At 42.3% G+C, this 17,031-nt stretch overlaps 1 protein-coding gene across 1 annotated transcript in view; it reads left to right on the top strand.

Moving 5' to 3' along the window:
* GALR2 (galanin receptor 2) overlaps positions 1-9,969 on the top strand; it is a 68,502-nt gene extending 58,533 nt beyond the window's left edge. The window contains exon 2 of the mRNA XM_073606143.1: positions 7,271-9,969. Coding sequence (XP_073462244.1) covers positions 7,271-8,048 — 778 coding nt within the window. The 3' untranslated portion in view covers positions 8,049-9,969. The remainder of the gene's footprint in view (positions 1-7,270) is intronic.
* The last annotated feature ends 7,062 nt before the right edge of the window (positions 9,970-17,031 follow it).

The raw sequence follows: 17,031 nt of genomic DNA on the forward strand, positions 1-17,031 counted from the left end.
GTTGTCAGAAATTCCGACCGTGTGTGGGCTCCATCGGACATTTTCCATCGGATTTTCCGACACACAAAGTTGGAGAGCAGGAGATAAAATTTTCCGACAACAAAATCCGATCGCGTCAATTCCGACTGTGTGTGGCCTGTTCCGACGCACAAAGTGCCACGCATGCTCAGAAGAAATTCCAAGACGGAACAGCTCGTTCTGGTAAACTTAGCGTTCGCAATGGATACAGCATTTTCGTCACGCTGCAATGTTAAAAATGGTTTAATACAGCGCACTCTCTTCTTCTATTCTATTATTTTTATTGGGATTCCCTGAATATATTGTTATTAGTTGTCACATCTGACTGAATTTTTTTTATCTAATTTTTTGGGGGATTTTAAGCCTTTTTTTTAATTTAATGTTTGGATTTTTTCAAAGGCTGATCTTTGTTCAATGTTATTTTTATTTTTACTCCAGAATATTTTTGGGTGTGTTTTGTGTGTCAAGTTACCCCAACACCATTGATATCTTTTATTATTTAATCTCAAGGAGATTGTTTGTTGTTGGTGTCCCTTGTTCATTTCACATTGTATATTTGAAATGTACCTGAATCCTCACAAACTGTCATTTTTGAAGTAAAACACATAGAGTATAATTCAAAACAAAAATCCTTTATTAAGGGATCAGAACCAAACAAAGAGGAAGGCAACACTGGATCAACAGGAGAAATTAGCTTAGCCTTGGACCCCCAGGGCAGACATCAATTCTTGAACATCAAAATTGGTGGCCTGAGGAGTCCATATGTAAGGGAGGGCAGTCTGGTCCAGAAGTCGCAGAGATCTGGAAAGCAGCAGATGACATGTGTGTCCCCAGGCTGTGGTACCACAAGAGGCTGCATTTTTTGGCCGACCAGACTGGATCCAGGGTTCTCACTTTCTGGTCTTCCTTTCACGCTTCCTTCCCGGCTGTGGCTGTGCTGTTGGAGATGTGGCTGGAGGAGGACTGGGAGGACCTGGCGGAGAGGGAGGACGAGGACCTGCAGGAGGAGGAGGAGGACCATCGCAAAGGTGTGTCTGAGGTGTAATTTGACCCCTCATACCTTTCTTAAGAGCCTCCGATATGAGCGCCTCACACATGACTTGTTGGCCCTCCTCCATCCTCTGCATTTTAGAGGCAATGATGGCAGCAATGTCCTCCTCCACGGTCTGTCGTGCTCCCAGGACCTCTGTAGCCCTCCAAAAGAGTCCTCTGGTAGCCTCCTCTAGGGCACTCCTCCTACTGCCACTTTCTCTTTCCAGGGGGGGTGGAGGGACCTGCAGATCAGCCAGCCGGCTTGGCCCGGCCACCTCCTGGCTGAGACTTTCCTGTGTATGAAAAATGGACATGGTTTTAGTTTTTGCTTCATCAATCACAATCCTAAATTAGTACTCCCAACTAACATCTAGTTAACATCATTGATTGGACAAGCAGAAATATTTTGAGGAATGCTATACCTGGCTCAATCTGGGCTCCTCCACATGTGGCCTGGAAGGCCCAGGTTGGGCATCAGAAGCCTCAGCCGGGGGGGAAGGAAGCGTGGAAGGAAGACTGGAGAGTGCTGGCCTGGGTTCAGTCTGGCCTGCCAGAAAATGCAGCATGTCGTAGTACAACATCCTGGGGACATAGATGTCATCTGCTGCTCCGGATCTCTGTGAATCCAGGACTTTCTTGCGCTCCCTTAGATATGTACTCCTCAGGCCACCAATTAAGATCTTTAAATAGGTGATGTCTGCCATGGGGATCACCTGCTTCACAATTTCACTTTATTGCTCCAGTGCTGCCTTCCCCTTTGCTTGGTTCTTGAAATGGGGGTGTTAAATCTCCCACAGACAGGGCAGCTCCCTTAACATATCTAGGAATACTGACATGAAGTCATTGTCTTTCAGTAGCATATCCATGTTCACTGCAAGACACAACACAAGACAAAGCCTAATGTCAGACAAAACTCTCCTAATCTTGTTACAATATAGGCTTCAATGTAGAAGCAGTATAGGCACAAGTTTGTCTCTTACCTTCGTTCTTACGATCGGCACGTCCAATGCTCCTTCCTCCTCTCACAGATCGTACGTAATACGCACGCGTGTTATGCTTTATACACACTGCGCATGCATGTAACTCCGCCCGCCCCTGACGTTCTTTCTAGTCTATTCCCCGCCCCTTTTCGTTCGGCGCAGTGGGGGAAGAGCACATGGCGGAGTCACAGCAGGTGCGTGATAATTGCAGGAACGAGGAGGAGGAGGAGGAAAGCCCGGATCCGGACATGTCCCGATCCAGAAGGAGACGTTTTAAGGCCACAAATATGTCCTTTGGGGAGATGTTGGAGATGGTCGACATCATGAAGAAGTCCGACTATGACGGAAAGTATGGGCCTTACCCCAACCCCAATATCAGAAAGGCCAAGATCATGGCCAAAGTGATCAAAAGTCTGCAGAAGAATTTCGGGGTACGACGATCGAAAGATCAGCTCAGGAAGCGGTGGTCGGACCTGAAATTGAGAGAGCCAGAGCAGTACCGAAAGATCCGGAGAGTGCTGCAAAAAAGTAAGTAGTTGTGCTGTGTTCCTATTCTTTCTGTCTTTATTCCGTTCGTGCTGCTCCATGCTTTTATTAATTGTACGTTTAATGTTCATGGGCCCATTATTCGTTCGTATCAAACATTTTTCTTTTGGCCTCTAAAACACCATTGTTTAGGCCATATGCATTTTCCCACATTTTTTTTGGGCCTACTTGGATGCCAAATATTTGTTTGTGTAGATGGGTTTGTTACCAGAATGAAATGCAAACTAGATTCTGTGTAAGGAGAGGACACTGAGCAGCTGTTTTCACATCTGGACACTGGAGCACTAGTGTGGGACCCCAGAACACCATTTTTATTAGGGGGCCACACAGGTGCTCCAGTGTATACTATAGGGGGGGCTACATCTGTGAAGCTTGTACCAAAACAGGTAAAGTATTGCAGCTTGACAAAGGGCATTAAAAAAAAATACATCTTGGAACTCTGCTAAAATAGACAAATATCTGTGTGCTAATTATACCATTTTTGTTTTACATAGGGGAGAAAAGACTCAGAGGACACCCCTCATCCGAGGAGACCACAGACCCCCCACCTCTGGAAGAAGGGGAACTAACACCAACCCAAGAAGAGCAGAAGGAAGAAGATGTGGTGGAGATTGGCACCACAACAGGTGAGTGTCTGCGACCACAGGCTCAGGTAAAAGAGATGGATGGTGGCAGATTTTTGATACCTGTTTTTGTTTTGTTTCTCTCTTTTTAGGTGATCGTGATGTGAGGGATCCAGAACGTTTCACATCAGAAAGTGCCCAGATCCTGATCGGGGAGATCATGGGGTGTAATGTAGAACTGCAAAACATACAGCAAAAAATCAATGATGTGATTAAAAAAAATAATAACATCATTGATGTTTTGGGGCAAATTTAAAACCCCACAAAATCACTTTTTGGATTGTGGTCCAATCTTTTAAAACTTTTTGCAATGTTTTGAAAAGCCAAATTTGGAGGATGCACACAGCGTGTCAACATGTGCTATCTGCCATCACGGGAGATAAATGGACGCGTTTTGGGGGTGCAACCCCTTCCTCAATTATTAAGTAGCGTTGAGGAAGGGCTTGCTCCCCCCAAAACACGTCCCTTGATCCCCCCTGATGGCAGATAGCACATGTTGACATTCGTAAATTGGTGTGCATCTTCCAAATTTGGCTTTTCCAGGGGTGATTTTCCCCCATCTGAACGCTATATCAAACCCAGTTCCTAAATACTGATGTCTGATATAGCCTTCAGGTTTTACCTAATGTGAACTTTGTAAGTTCAAGTTTTTTGTCTTTCTTGTTGGTTTTACACAGGCCTGTTTTACCTGAAATGGACATTTCGATTTTTGATAATGCTACTGCAAAAATTGTTATACAACAAACATGTTGGTTTGTTTTAAAAACCTTTGGTAAATGCACATGTGATTGTGCAGGTATAAAAAAGTTGCTTACTCAAGAATGTGTGGATTATTGTCTCAACACTACAATACAACACTTTTGGGGTGATTTAATTGCTGTTTTCAGCAAAAATGGGGGTTATTTCCTAAGGGCAAATCCTCTTTGCAGTACAAGTGCAGTTTCAGTGCAGTTGCACTTGTAGTGAAATGTGTTTTTGCATTTAGGAAATAACAGCCAACAGTGCTTTGTATAAGGTTACACAATCACGACATTTTCTGGACTCAACACATTTCTGTCAGGGTCAGCTAAAACAAACACAAGCAGTAAATGTCCACCAAGAATTTCTTTTTTTTTTTTTTTTATTATAAAAAGGCTTCACAGATTGTCTGGCATATTGATAGCCCCCCTACCCGCAAAGAACTCCAGGTAGCGTAACCGGACATCACGGGCACTCAGGGAGGGCAAGCCAGGACGGCCACTTTCAAGCGCCGTCAGTGTGGTTTGATGTAGGATTCTGGCCTCAGGCCCAATTGAGCCAGCATAGTTGGCCGAATGTTTCCTTAAAAAGTTATGGAGAACACAGCACGCCAGCATAATATGGTTCGGTTTATACTCCGCCATATGGATGGGTGTCAGAAATAGTCAGAACCGGCTGGCCAGGATTCCAAATGTGTTCTCCACCACTCTTCGGGCTCTGGCCAGCTGGTAATTAAAAACCCTCTGTTCCGGGGTGAGGGTCCTCATTGGGAATGGCCGCATCAGGTGGTCCCCCAGCGCAAACGCTTCATCAGCAACGAACACAAATGGGAGTCCTTCCACATTGTCCTCTGGAGCTGGCAAGTCCAAGCTGCCATTCTGGAGACGCCTGTAGAACTCCGTCTGGGCGATGACTCCACCATCGGACATCCGGCCATTCTTCCCCACGTCCACATACAAGAAGTCGTAATTAGCCGACACCACCGCCAACATCACTATACTATTAAACCCCTTGTAATTATAATAGTATGACCCCGAGTTGGGTGGTGGGACGATGTGGACGTGTTTCCCCATCAATTGCCCCTCCGCAGTTAGGAAAGTCCCACCGCTCGGCAAAGTGGGAGGCCACAGTCTGCCATTCCTGTGGCGTGGAAGGAAACTGTTGAGGAAAAAACAATAAACATTACTATTTTTACTCTGAAACATGGCAAGCAGATTATACACAAACATTATGGGACAACCTCCAAATAGCATTTACTAAGGGGAATTTAACAAGGCCAAAGTATAAGGTACACCTATCATATTTCCCCCCCCCCCCACCCACCCCTCTCATGGGCCATTTCTAACATTATAGAGGGTGTGTGGAAATCTTGGACAGGTAACCCTCTTCACTTCATTGAGAGATGAATGCCTAAATAATGGGTATTACTTTGAACAGACCCTCCTTAGTTACACTATTGGCAGACCACTGGACAGGTAAGAAGTGTCATAATACAAAGATATAAATACACATTGTACACATTTGAGGACATTTGGACATTCTGCTATTACCTATCAAGATAATAATAGGATACAAAAACTTTAAACAATACCATTGGAAAGTATACAGGCAGGCCCTTGCACTACATGCTTTGGGGAATTCATCCATACATCTGAGCACTAAAGAGATGGGTATAGTGTGTATGGGTTTGGCAAAGTCAGCAGATAGATGATTGAGGATAGAGAATTGGGATCAGCTGACTTAGCAGTTGGGGGAGGGAGGGTTACTAAAAATTATTTGGGGACACCACAAAAAAAACCTCTGGCACTCTGCCTGAATTTAAAACAAAAATAACATTTCCAAACATTTTAGGGGGTGTTTGGGGTAAAGCACTACTATGGAGCTGATAAAATACATTGTTAAGTGACTACATGAGGTGAATATAGGGCCAGGAGACACCATGCTGGGGAGGTTAGTGAAGGGCAAATATGTATGAAGGACCTAAAATAATAATTACATAAAACTCCAGCATGCATGAGAACAAAGGGGACATTCACAGCATATTACAATCATGGTAATTAGGGAATGAGGAAAGAAATACAATATATTAGCAAACATTCAATACAATAAAATGTGATATTAAAGGATAAAAATCTTACCTTCATATATTCCTTCTGCAGGACCTGGATGATGGCAGAACAGGTCTCTGGGATAATGATCCCCAGAGCCTGGGGGGAGATGCCTGTCGAGAACTTCAAGTCCTGCAGGCTTCTCCCTGTGGCCAAATACCGCAGGGTAGCGACCAACCTCTGCTCCGGAGTGATGGCTGAGCCTCATGCAGGTATCCTGCCTGCTGATATAGGGGGTCAGCGAAGCCAACAAACGGTGAAACACGGGGTCCGTCATCCGGAGAAAGTTCCTGAAATCATCAGGATTATTCTCACGGATCTCACAGAGCAAAGGCATATGAGAGAACTGGTCACGCTGAAGCAACCAATTCTTGGTCCATGAACTCCTCCCCACCCTGTTCATGGACTGGACTTGTGTCAAGGTTAGGACCCCAACACCAAGCCCCCGCACAGCACGAACTCTACGAGGAGTACGCATACGAAACATGGCTAGAAAACGGTCGGCTGCTCAGAACGAAGTAACAGAACGCACTGAAGAACAGCAAGGCCTGTGAAGAGCGATCTGAAAAACAGTAACGAACGAACAAGAATACAATGACTAAGTCACACGGAACTTGCTTGCACGCACTGAAGAGCAGATACAAACCCACAAGCACAAACTGAATGGCAGAAAACGATCTGAAAGCCACGAGTCTGAAAAAGCGCGAATCGTCTCTCACCAAACTTTTACTAACACGAGATTAGCAAAAGGAGCCCAAAGGGTGCCGCGCTTGGTTCTGAACCGGCCTTTTCTAGTCTCGTCGTACGTGGTGTATGTGACCGCGTGGTTGGCGATCGGAAATTCCGACAACTTTGTGCGACCGTGTGTAGACAAAATAAGTTTGAGCCAACATCCGTCGGAAAAAATCCTAGGATTTTGTCGGAATGTCCGAACAAAGTCCGACCGTGTGTACGCCCTATAAGAGATCATTTCGTTTAAAAACCAGAGAAAATATGTTAACCAGACACATTCCAGTTGTAATATTGCAGATAAACATATTATAGGCATATATTGTGTTGTGGTAATTGAGGGATTTTCTCAGTGCTGTACTGGGGCCATTGAACATAGAAAATATATGCATCAGATGATCTATTAAAGTAATACAAAATTACTATATTATTACCTATATAGAAAGAAAGGTTATGTAAATATTGACCACTGAATTATTCATTACTGTCTTTTCAGGTATCTTGCAATACGTTATCCATTGCGTTCCCGGGAATTGCGCACTCCCAAGAATGCCCTGATGGCTATCACTCTAATCTGGAGCTTGTCATTGATCTTTTCTGGACCTTATCTCAGCTACTACCAAGAGTTTCAGCTGTCTAATCTAACTGTATGCCACCCAGTTTGGCAAATCTCACATCGCAAGACCATGGACCTTTGTACTTTTGTCTTCAGCTATGTCATTCCTGTGCTGATTCTCAGTCTCACCTATGCCCGTACTATACGATACCTTTGGACATCTGTAGACCCTATTGAAGATATGTCAGAATCCAAGAGGGCAAAGAGAAGAGTGACTCGCATGATCATCATTGTTGCTGTGTTATTCTGCCTTTGTTGGCTTCCCCACCACTTGGTCATTCTTTGTGTCTGGTTTGGATACTTCCCCCTTAATAATTTTACATATGCCCTTCGTATTCTGTCACATCTGGTGTCTTATGCAAATTCTTGTGTTAATCCAGTGGTGTATGCTTTGGTCTCTAAGCACTTCCGAAAGGGGTTCCGGAAGATATTTCGCTGTCTGCTATTGCGCCAGAGGGCAGCCAATAAGATCCATGTGGTCCCTGCCGCCCATGTTGGTGTCAGCACTTTGGAGGTGGCATGCACAGAAGTGACTCAATTAAGTGAGGGCCCCTTGCATTGCTCTGCCTGTTGTCAGGATCCTGGGAGTCCTTGGGAGGAGACAGAGAGAGCTGGTGATAAAAGAGGCCCGGCATTCCTCAGATTTAATATTACATAGCTAACAGAGACATGGTGAAAAGGCACCAGTAGTAATATACTAAGTTCTGCTTATGAAAGATTTTGGGCTCTGATTCAAGACATCACCATGCTGTAATTAAGCAACCATTCATATACTGCATAGCATAGTAAAAGATGCAATAAAGAATAATAATTCTTAGCAACGAGTTGTAGACTAGTTGTAGTGCCTAACCACACTGAACATCAGCAGATCATGTCTGGTTGCTTACAAAGCTATATTATAAATAGTTTAAATGGACATTATTAGCTGAATATTGTACTTTCCAATCACTTATTACACATTAGTGTTCTTTTCAGTATGGTATTGATCTTTTTCCTGTATAGGAAAAAATAAATGTAACGCTGTGCCTTATTTGAAGAAATCAGTGCCCTTCCCCTCCACCTTGGCCTGTAGCCTCCAAATTTCTGTACATATTGCTGTGCAATCCATGGCCAGCACTAGGCCACCACTAGGAGCTCTTGAGAGACAGGAGAGGGATAAAATACCTCTTGTGGAATTTGGAGACTGCTTCTTCAACAACATAGAAGGATGTCAAGACAACCCAGAAGGCTGCAAGCCATGGTAAAGGGATAATGCTAATTACTTCAAATTGAGGTACAAAGCCCTTTTTTTCTTCTGAAAGGCAACATAGAGTTGTGCTCATAAGTTTACATACCCTGGCAGAATTTATGATTTCTTGGCAATTTTTCAGAGAATATGAATAACACAGAAACATTTCTTTCAATCATATATAGTATGATGACTGCGCTTAAGACAATAGATAGGTATGCTGCCCCCCTAAAGAAGGGGTACTTCAAAGATAAGCATATAGATAGAATGGGGTGATGGCGCTCCCTATATTGGTTATAGTGGACTTGAATAAGTGTAAGAGGGAAAAATTAAGAGCCAATGTACTGGCTCTACAGTGGGGGGTGCCCCACCCAAATATAAACTTGGGATGAAAGAAAAACACAGACCCGCCTCTGTGTTTTCTTTCATCCCACAGTCTATGACCATGAGTTAGGAAAATATCCTATGTCTTTTCTATGGCTGTGTATTCTTCCTCTGAGAAGAGAAAATAAGCAGAAAGAAGAATCACATTGTTCCTCTGCTTCCACTCCTGAAGGATTTTCTGCCCTACATTCAGCCTTCCAGTGGTTTGGGCTAGCACTGAAAGAGCAGCTGGCCAAAGCCCAGATGCATTGATATTCTAGTCAAGAGCAAGCTCTACTTTTTTATGAATGCTGAGGATCACCCTTGGAGCTCCATCGATCACGCTGATAAGGAGACCGCAGAGGCCATATCTGTATGTGCATTGCCCCCTTGGGGTGATTGGATCTGGTGAGTGGGGACCCTTGAGGGGGAGCACTAAGTCACCAAGGATACTAAGAGCACTCAAATCACGTTTTTGAAAATCCTCTTTCACCGTTTTGAAGACACCTTTATGTATAAATTATGGACTGCTATATGAACATTTAATATTTTTGTTTAGTCACAATGCTTATGGACTTTACAACTTGGTTGCAGTATATCATTTATCACATTAGTTCTTTAAATATATGGTGATTTATGGGTATACTACTATCTTCACTATTATTTATGATGTTATTATAGTTTAGCTGTAGCTACCGAGGTATACCACTAATTATTGCACTGTACACTGATGATTTTACACTTCTGTAAGTTATTTTTGGTACTTTATATGGATATTACTTATGATATATTTCAACACATGCCAAGTGAATAACTTTGGACGTTATCATCCACACATATCACTAGCATATTTATAATAACTACACACTGAGAGGAGATTGTATATGTAGTAGTGTATTTGTTTATACATATAACCTACATTTGGGTGGGGCACCCCCACTGTAGAGCCAGTACATTGGTTCTTCATTTTTCCCTCTTACACTTATTCACGTCCACTATATCCAATATAGGGAGCGCCATCACCCCATTCTATCTATTTGCATTTCTTTCAATCATGGTTAGTGTTTAACTGAAGCCATTTATTATCAATCAACTGTATTTACTCTTTTTAAATCAGAAACAGAAACTATCCAAATGACCCTGATCAAAACTTTACATACCCTGGTGATTTTGGCCTGATAATATGCACACAAGTTGACACAAAATGAATGGCTATTAAAAGGTAACCATCCTCCCCTTTGATCTGTTTGCTTGTAATTAGTGTGTGTGTGTGTGTATAAAAGGTCAGTGGGTTTCTGGACTCCTAACAAAACCTTGCATCTTTCATCCAGTGCTGCATTGACATTTCTGGATTCTGAGTCATGGAGAAAGCAAAAGAATTGTCAGAGGATCTGCGGGAAAAGGTAGTTGAACTGTATAAAACAGGAAAGGGATATAAAAAGATATCCAAGGAATTGAGATTGCCAATCAGCAGTGTTCAAACTCTAATCAATAAGTGGAAAATGAGGGGTTCTGTTGAAACCAAACCACAGTCAGGTAGATCAACTAAAATATTAGCCACAACTGCCAGGAAAATTGTTCAGGATGCAAAGAAAAACCCACAAATAACTTCAGGTGAAATACAGGACTCTCTGAAAACATGTGGTGTGGCTGTTCCAAGATGCACAATAAGGAGGCACTTGAAGAAAGATGGGCTGCATGGTCGAGTCACCAGAAGAAATCCATTACTACGCAAATGCCACAAAGTATCCCGCTTACAATATGCCAAACAGTGCAGAGAGGAGCCTCAAAACTACTAGCACAAAGTCATTTGGAGTGATGAGACCAAAATTTCGCTTTTTGGCCACAACCATAAACATTACATTTGGAGAGGATTCAACAAGGCCTAAGATGAAAGGTACACCATTCCTACTGTGAAACACGGAGGTGGATCGCTGATGTTTTGGGATGTGTGAGCTACAAGGTCACAGGAAATTTGTTCAAAATTGATGGCAAGATGAATACAGTATGTTATCAAAAAATACTGGAGGAACATTTGCATTCATCAGCCAGGAAGCTGCGAATGGGACGTACTTGGACATTCCAACATGACAATGATCCAAAACACAAGGCCAAGTCGACCTGTCATTGGCTACAGCAGAATAAAAAGTGAAGGTTCTTGAGTGGCCATCTCAGTCTTCCGACCTCAATATCGTTGAACCACTCTGGGAAGATCTCAAATGTTCAGTTCATGCAAGACAGCCCAAGAATTTACAGGAACTGGAAGCTTTTTACCAAGAGGAATGGGCAGCTTTACCATCTGGGAAGATAAAGAGCCTCATCCACAAATACCACAAAAGACTTCAAGCTGTCATTGATGTTAAAGGAGGCAATACACGGTATTAAGAACTGGGGTATGTAAACTTTTGATCAGGGTCATTTGGGTAGTTTCTGTTGTGATTATGATTTAAAAAGAGTAAACACAGTTGATTGATAATAAATTGCTTCAGCCAAACACTAGCCATGAGTGATAGAAACGTTTTTGTGTTATCATTCATATTCTCTGAAAAATGGCCAGGAAATCATAAATTCTGCCAGGGTATGTAAACTTATGAGCACAACTGTAGATAATATTAGCTACAGTGCCTTGAAAAAGTATTCATACCCCTTTACATGTTCCACATTTTGTCATGTTACTAAAAATGTGAATGTAATTTATTGGAATTTTATGTGATAGACCAACGCAAAGTGGCACATAATTGTGAAGTAGAAGGAAAATGATAAATGGTTTTCCAAATGTTTTACAAATAAATATATGAAAAGTGTGGCGTACATTTTTATTCAGCCCCCCTGAGTCAATACTTTGTAGAACCACCTTTCCCTGCAATTACAGCTGCAAGTCTTTTTGGGTATGTCGCTACCAGCTTTGCACATCTAGAGAGTGCCCATTCTTCTTTGCAAAATTGCTCAAGCTCTGTCAGATTGGTTGGGAGCATCTGTGAAGAGCAATTTTCTGGTCTTGCCACAGATTCTAAATTGGATTTAGGTCTGGACTTTGACTGGGTCATTCTAACACATGAATATGCTTTGATCTAAACCACTCCTTTGTAGCTCTGGCTGTATGTTTAGGGTTGTTGTCCTGCTGGAAGGTGAACCTCTGACCCATTATCAAGTCTTTTGCAGACTCTAACAGGTTTTCTTCTAAGATTGCCCTGTATTTGGCTCCATCCATCTTCCCATCAACTCTGACCAGCTTCCCTGTTCCTGCTGAAGAAAAGCATCCCCACAACATGCTGCCACCACCATGTTTCATGGTGGGAATGGTGAGTTCAGGGTGATGTGCAGTGTTAAATTTCCACCACACATAGTGTTTTGCTTTTAGGTCAACTTTTGTCTCATCTGACCAGAGCCCCTTCTTCCACATGTTTGCTGTGTCCCCCACATGGCTTCTTGCAAACTGGAAATGGCTTTCTTTCAACAGTGGCTTTCTTCTTGCCACTCTTCCATAAAGGCCAGATTTGTGGAGTGCATGACCCATAGTTGTCCTGTGGACAAATTCTCCCACCTGAGCTGTGGATCTCTGCAACTCCTCCAGAGTTACCATGGGCCACTTGAATGATTCTCTAATGAATGCTCTCCTTGCCTGGCCTGTCAGTTTAGGTAGACGGCCATGTCTTGGTAGGTTTGCAGTTGTGCCATACTCTTTCCATTTTCTAATGATGGATTGAACAGTGCTCCATGAGATGTTCAAAGCTTGGGATATTTTTTTTATAACCTAACCCTGCTTTAAACTTCTCCACAACTTTATCCCTGACCTGTCTGGTGTGTTCCTTGGCCTACGTTATACTGTTTGTTCACTAAGGTTCTATAACAAACCTCTGAAGGGCTTCAAAGAACAGCTATATTTATACAGAGATTAAATTACGCACAAGTGGACTCTATTAACTAATTAGGTGACTTCTGAAGGCAATTGGTTCCACTAGATTTTAGTTAGGGGTATCAGAGTAAAGGGGGCTGAATACAAATGCACGCCACACTTTTTTTTTTTTGTGTCAATTTGTGTTGGTCTCTCACATAAAATCCCCAAAAAATACATTTACGTTTTTTGGTTGTAACATGACAAAATTTGGAAATTTTCAAGGGGTATGACTACTTTTTCAAGGCACTGTAAAGCAATCTACACTGAAAGGTTATATTTTTTAAAACTTGTGCAAATACTTAAATGCCAATTTAGAAGTTTCCCCCCATAGATTTGCTTTCCTTTTGTCATTAATGAGAGATATCTCTGGGCTCTATTTCCCTGCTTCTGTTCCCTTGTAGAACATCTCAGGACCTTCAAAACCTAGAAGTATTTGTAATATAGTTACTAACCTTCCAACACACTATATGTTTTTCTATTGGTTAGTAGCCACCACCCTTACTCACAGTGTTGGGTCAACAACATAGCACACAAAGAAATGGGGAGCAGAACCAGTGCCAAGAATGATCAGTATTATTGTAGACCTCCCTAGTTTTTGGAGATAATTGGACATGTTATAGAAACCTTTCTCAACCAGGGTTCTGTGGAACCCTAGAGTTCATTTAGAGGTTTATAGGGGTTCCTTGAGCAATGAGCAATTTCTGCCCCCCATATGAGTAACCACTGACACTTATGATCTTTTTAACTATCTGTAAGGGGAATTCTTCCCAACTGTGAGCAACTTTCCTCCTAGTGACCATCACACTAATGTTATGTTAGCTGTAGATATGGTTATTCTTAGTGGGGTTCTGTTAGCCCAGAAAGCTATTTAGCCTACAGGTCCCTTGAGTTACCTGCTGTTTATAGTAAGTGCCAAATTAGAATTGTCTCAAGCAACATCATCACATTAAAAAACTGCAATAAAAAAAAAGTGATGCAACCTTTATAACCCATCAGCCATAAACGTCCACCAGTCTGCTAACACTAAACAGCTAAAAAATGTAAGTTTACAGGGTTTTGGGGCTCCTCATCATTGCACTTTGTACTGTGTTATTAAGTGATAAACTTAAGTTGGTCATACACAGGAAAATTTTAAAGCTTTACATGAATATGGAAAATTGTTATCAAATACTTACTGCAATTTTCATTTCTTGAATAACTCGATGGCAGCATACAAAAGGGTAGACTCCACCCTCACTCCTACCTCATAGGACCATTCTCCCATAAATGTTTAGACTGATCTAGTCCACATGTGCCATAATTAGACTACTCAACAACTGGGAGGGATCCTATGCTGCCATGGAGTTAATCAGGAAAGGAAAATTGTGGTAAGTATTTAATATTTTTTTTTGTTTTCCCTGACTAACTCCATGGCAGCACACACATGGGAAATAACTAGCTTCAAACAAGAGTGCGATACTTTAGCCAACAAAACTTTAACTCCAAAAATAACTGGATAAGGGTGCTAGCTTGCCTCCACAGTAAGCCATAAAGGTGGAGGCCCATGTTGTCCCACATGTTCCTTGAAATGGCCAAAAGTAAATGGATGCTGTAGCAATTGCCAGCTAGAAAATGGTTACAACAAAAGTCAAAGCATATATCACCAGCACATCATGGCTCCAGGTTGAGCGTGTTGCTATCGCTTCCATAAGAGTCAAGCCTTACTCTTATATCCAACAATAAATCTGGATGTTTTCTTCACTCTGATTTTGCCAAAAGTGACAAAGAGAATTGCCTAAATCTCTAATGAAATCAAAGCTGGTGAATAAGCGCCAAGTAGCCTGGCATCCTGTGAATCGAACTGGGCAATCTAAGTAGTCCAACTTGCAGGGAAAACAATACCAAACTGGGCAGAAAACCAAAAAGGGTCCTTTGTAGCTTAAAGTATAACTACAGGCAAAACTTTTTTTTTAGTTTTGGATAGAGTGGAGAGGGATTAGTGCTAAAAAGAACAATGTGGGACTTTGAGTGAGGCGATGACCTGGTAAGGTCAGATGCCTCCATCCCTATCTAAATGAAAAAAAGGTGGAAGGGGGGAGTGGGACTTTGAATGAAGCACAAAGGTTACATCAATAAAGTGTATTATATATGTCAGTAATATGGTACATACAGGTAATCATGATACAAAATAAATATCCAATACAGTTTGTGTATATGCACACATATATACAGTGCCTTGTAAAATTATTAACCCCCTTGGCTTTTATTTTTTTTCTTTTTATTCAAAACGTTTTATTAAACAGTTTACATATACTATTTATACATGCATGGTACTTTGTGGCTATACAGAAGTCATATAAAGAAAAAAAAAAAAAGGTTATAACAGTGTGCATTAATTGCAAAAAATCAATAATCATTATGCTGATACAGTGCTTATAGATGATGTAGTTTGTGCAGAATCAATAAGTTAGTGTAGTTATTCCTGGTAGCTTTTCATCCCACTGGGTCAGTGGAGGTGTCAGATTCTGAGAGCCACCTGTCCCAGATTTTTCCATACTTTGCTGAGCACTTCCTGTTTTTATATACAAATTTTTTGTAAGGCAGAGTGTTGTTCACGTCCACCTTCCAGTCAGTTAGGGTAGGGGGAGTTGGTCTCATCCATTGTTTAGCCAGGGTCTTCCTGGCCGAAAATAGGGTCTGGAAATATCCCCAGTATACAGTGCTTTGGGTCTAGGGTGAGTGGGGAGCCCATAGTGTCATGTAGAAAGTCCACCACTTTCTTCCAGAATCCCTGTATTAGGGGGGGCATGTCCAGATAAGGTGGAAAAAAGTACTCGACTCTGTGCGACAGAGGTGGCAGGTGGAGGGGTTGTCTCTCTTGTATCTAGCCATTCTGAGGGGAGTGAGATAAGCTTTGTCCAAGATAAAGGTTTGGGAAAGCCTATCAGATAGCTTAGGGGACACTTTGCAGGTATCTAGTGCCTCAGTCCATTCTTTGTCTTCTATTTGACCCACCTCCCTCTCCAATCGAGATTTGAGGCCATATGCTATTTTAGTGGATGACATTTGAGTGTGATGAGCATATTATAAGTGGATATCAGTTTTTGTGGGTCTGTACCCTTGACCACAGCCATAAGGGCATTAAAAGTAGGCTGTGGGGGGGACTGAGGGAACTGGGACTGTATGGCATGGCGAACCTGCAGAAACAGAAAAAACATAACATTCGGGAGTGTGAATTTGTTACGTAAGACGTCAAAATGTTTCAGTTCTCCATTTGAGAGTAGGTGATGTAGGTAGAAGATTCCCCGGGATCCCCAAAACCCTGGGTCAGGGAGCTGTAGGAGAGGTGGTAGAGTCTTATTATGCCAAATAGGGGTATATTTATGGGGGGAATCCCTAGTTTATTTATGGCAATGTCCCAGATGCGTCTGTATTGGTATAGCAAAGTCTTACTGTCTTCCCTGTGCTCGGCATTGCCAGCTCCCACTGCAATCAGGCAGAGGGTGTTTGAGGTGTGATGCGTCCTGTTTGGGCATAGTAGGGTGTAGAATCTCTCTCTGTCTGTCTTGTCAATGTGATATAGTTGAGACAGCTGTGAAGCAATATAGTAGTAACTGAGTTATGGTACAGCCATACCAACCAAGTGAGTGGGATTTTGTAGAATCTGCCAGGCCAGTTTATGCCTGGAGGATCCCCAAACGAATGGTTTGAGAAGAGTCTCCATAATCTTGAAATGTTTCAAAGGTAGATAGACCAGAGTGTGCCAAAGGACATACAATATCTTGGGTAGTAGTACCATTTTTATTAGGTTGATGCATCCCCAAACACCAAGTGGCAGGCGGGCCCAGGTCTGTGTTTTAGCTTTGATCAGAGTGAATAGAGGTTCCACATTGAGGCAAGTGTATTCTGCTAGGGTTCTAGATACAAGTACACCTAGGTATTTAATGAGGGACACTCTTTGTAGTGGGAGGGGAGCTTGGGCCTCGGTGGTGGAAAGCTGTCTATGGGTAGGATTTGCAATTTTTCCCAGTTGTTTTTAAGCCCGGAGAATGTACAAAATTGTTCTTTTGTATTTAATGCAATCTGGAGTGAGGGACGAGTCAGCTAGGTATAGCAGAGTGTCATCAGTGTACATACTGATCTTTTCGGTCAGGTCGCCCACTCCAAGACCTC

The sequence above is a fragment of the Aquarana catesbeiana genome, linkage group LG12 (assembly GCF_042186555.1).
Source record: "Aquarana catesbeiana isolate 2022-GZ linkage group LG12, ASM4218655v1, whole genome shotgun sequence".
NCBI classification, from domain to species: Eukaryota; Metazoa; Chordata; class Amphibia; order Anura; family Ranidae; genus Aquarana; species Aquarana catesbeiana.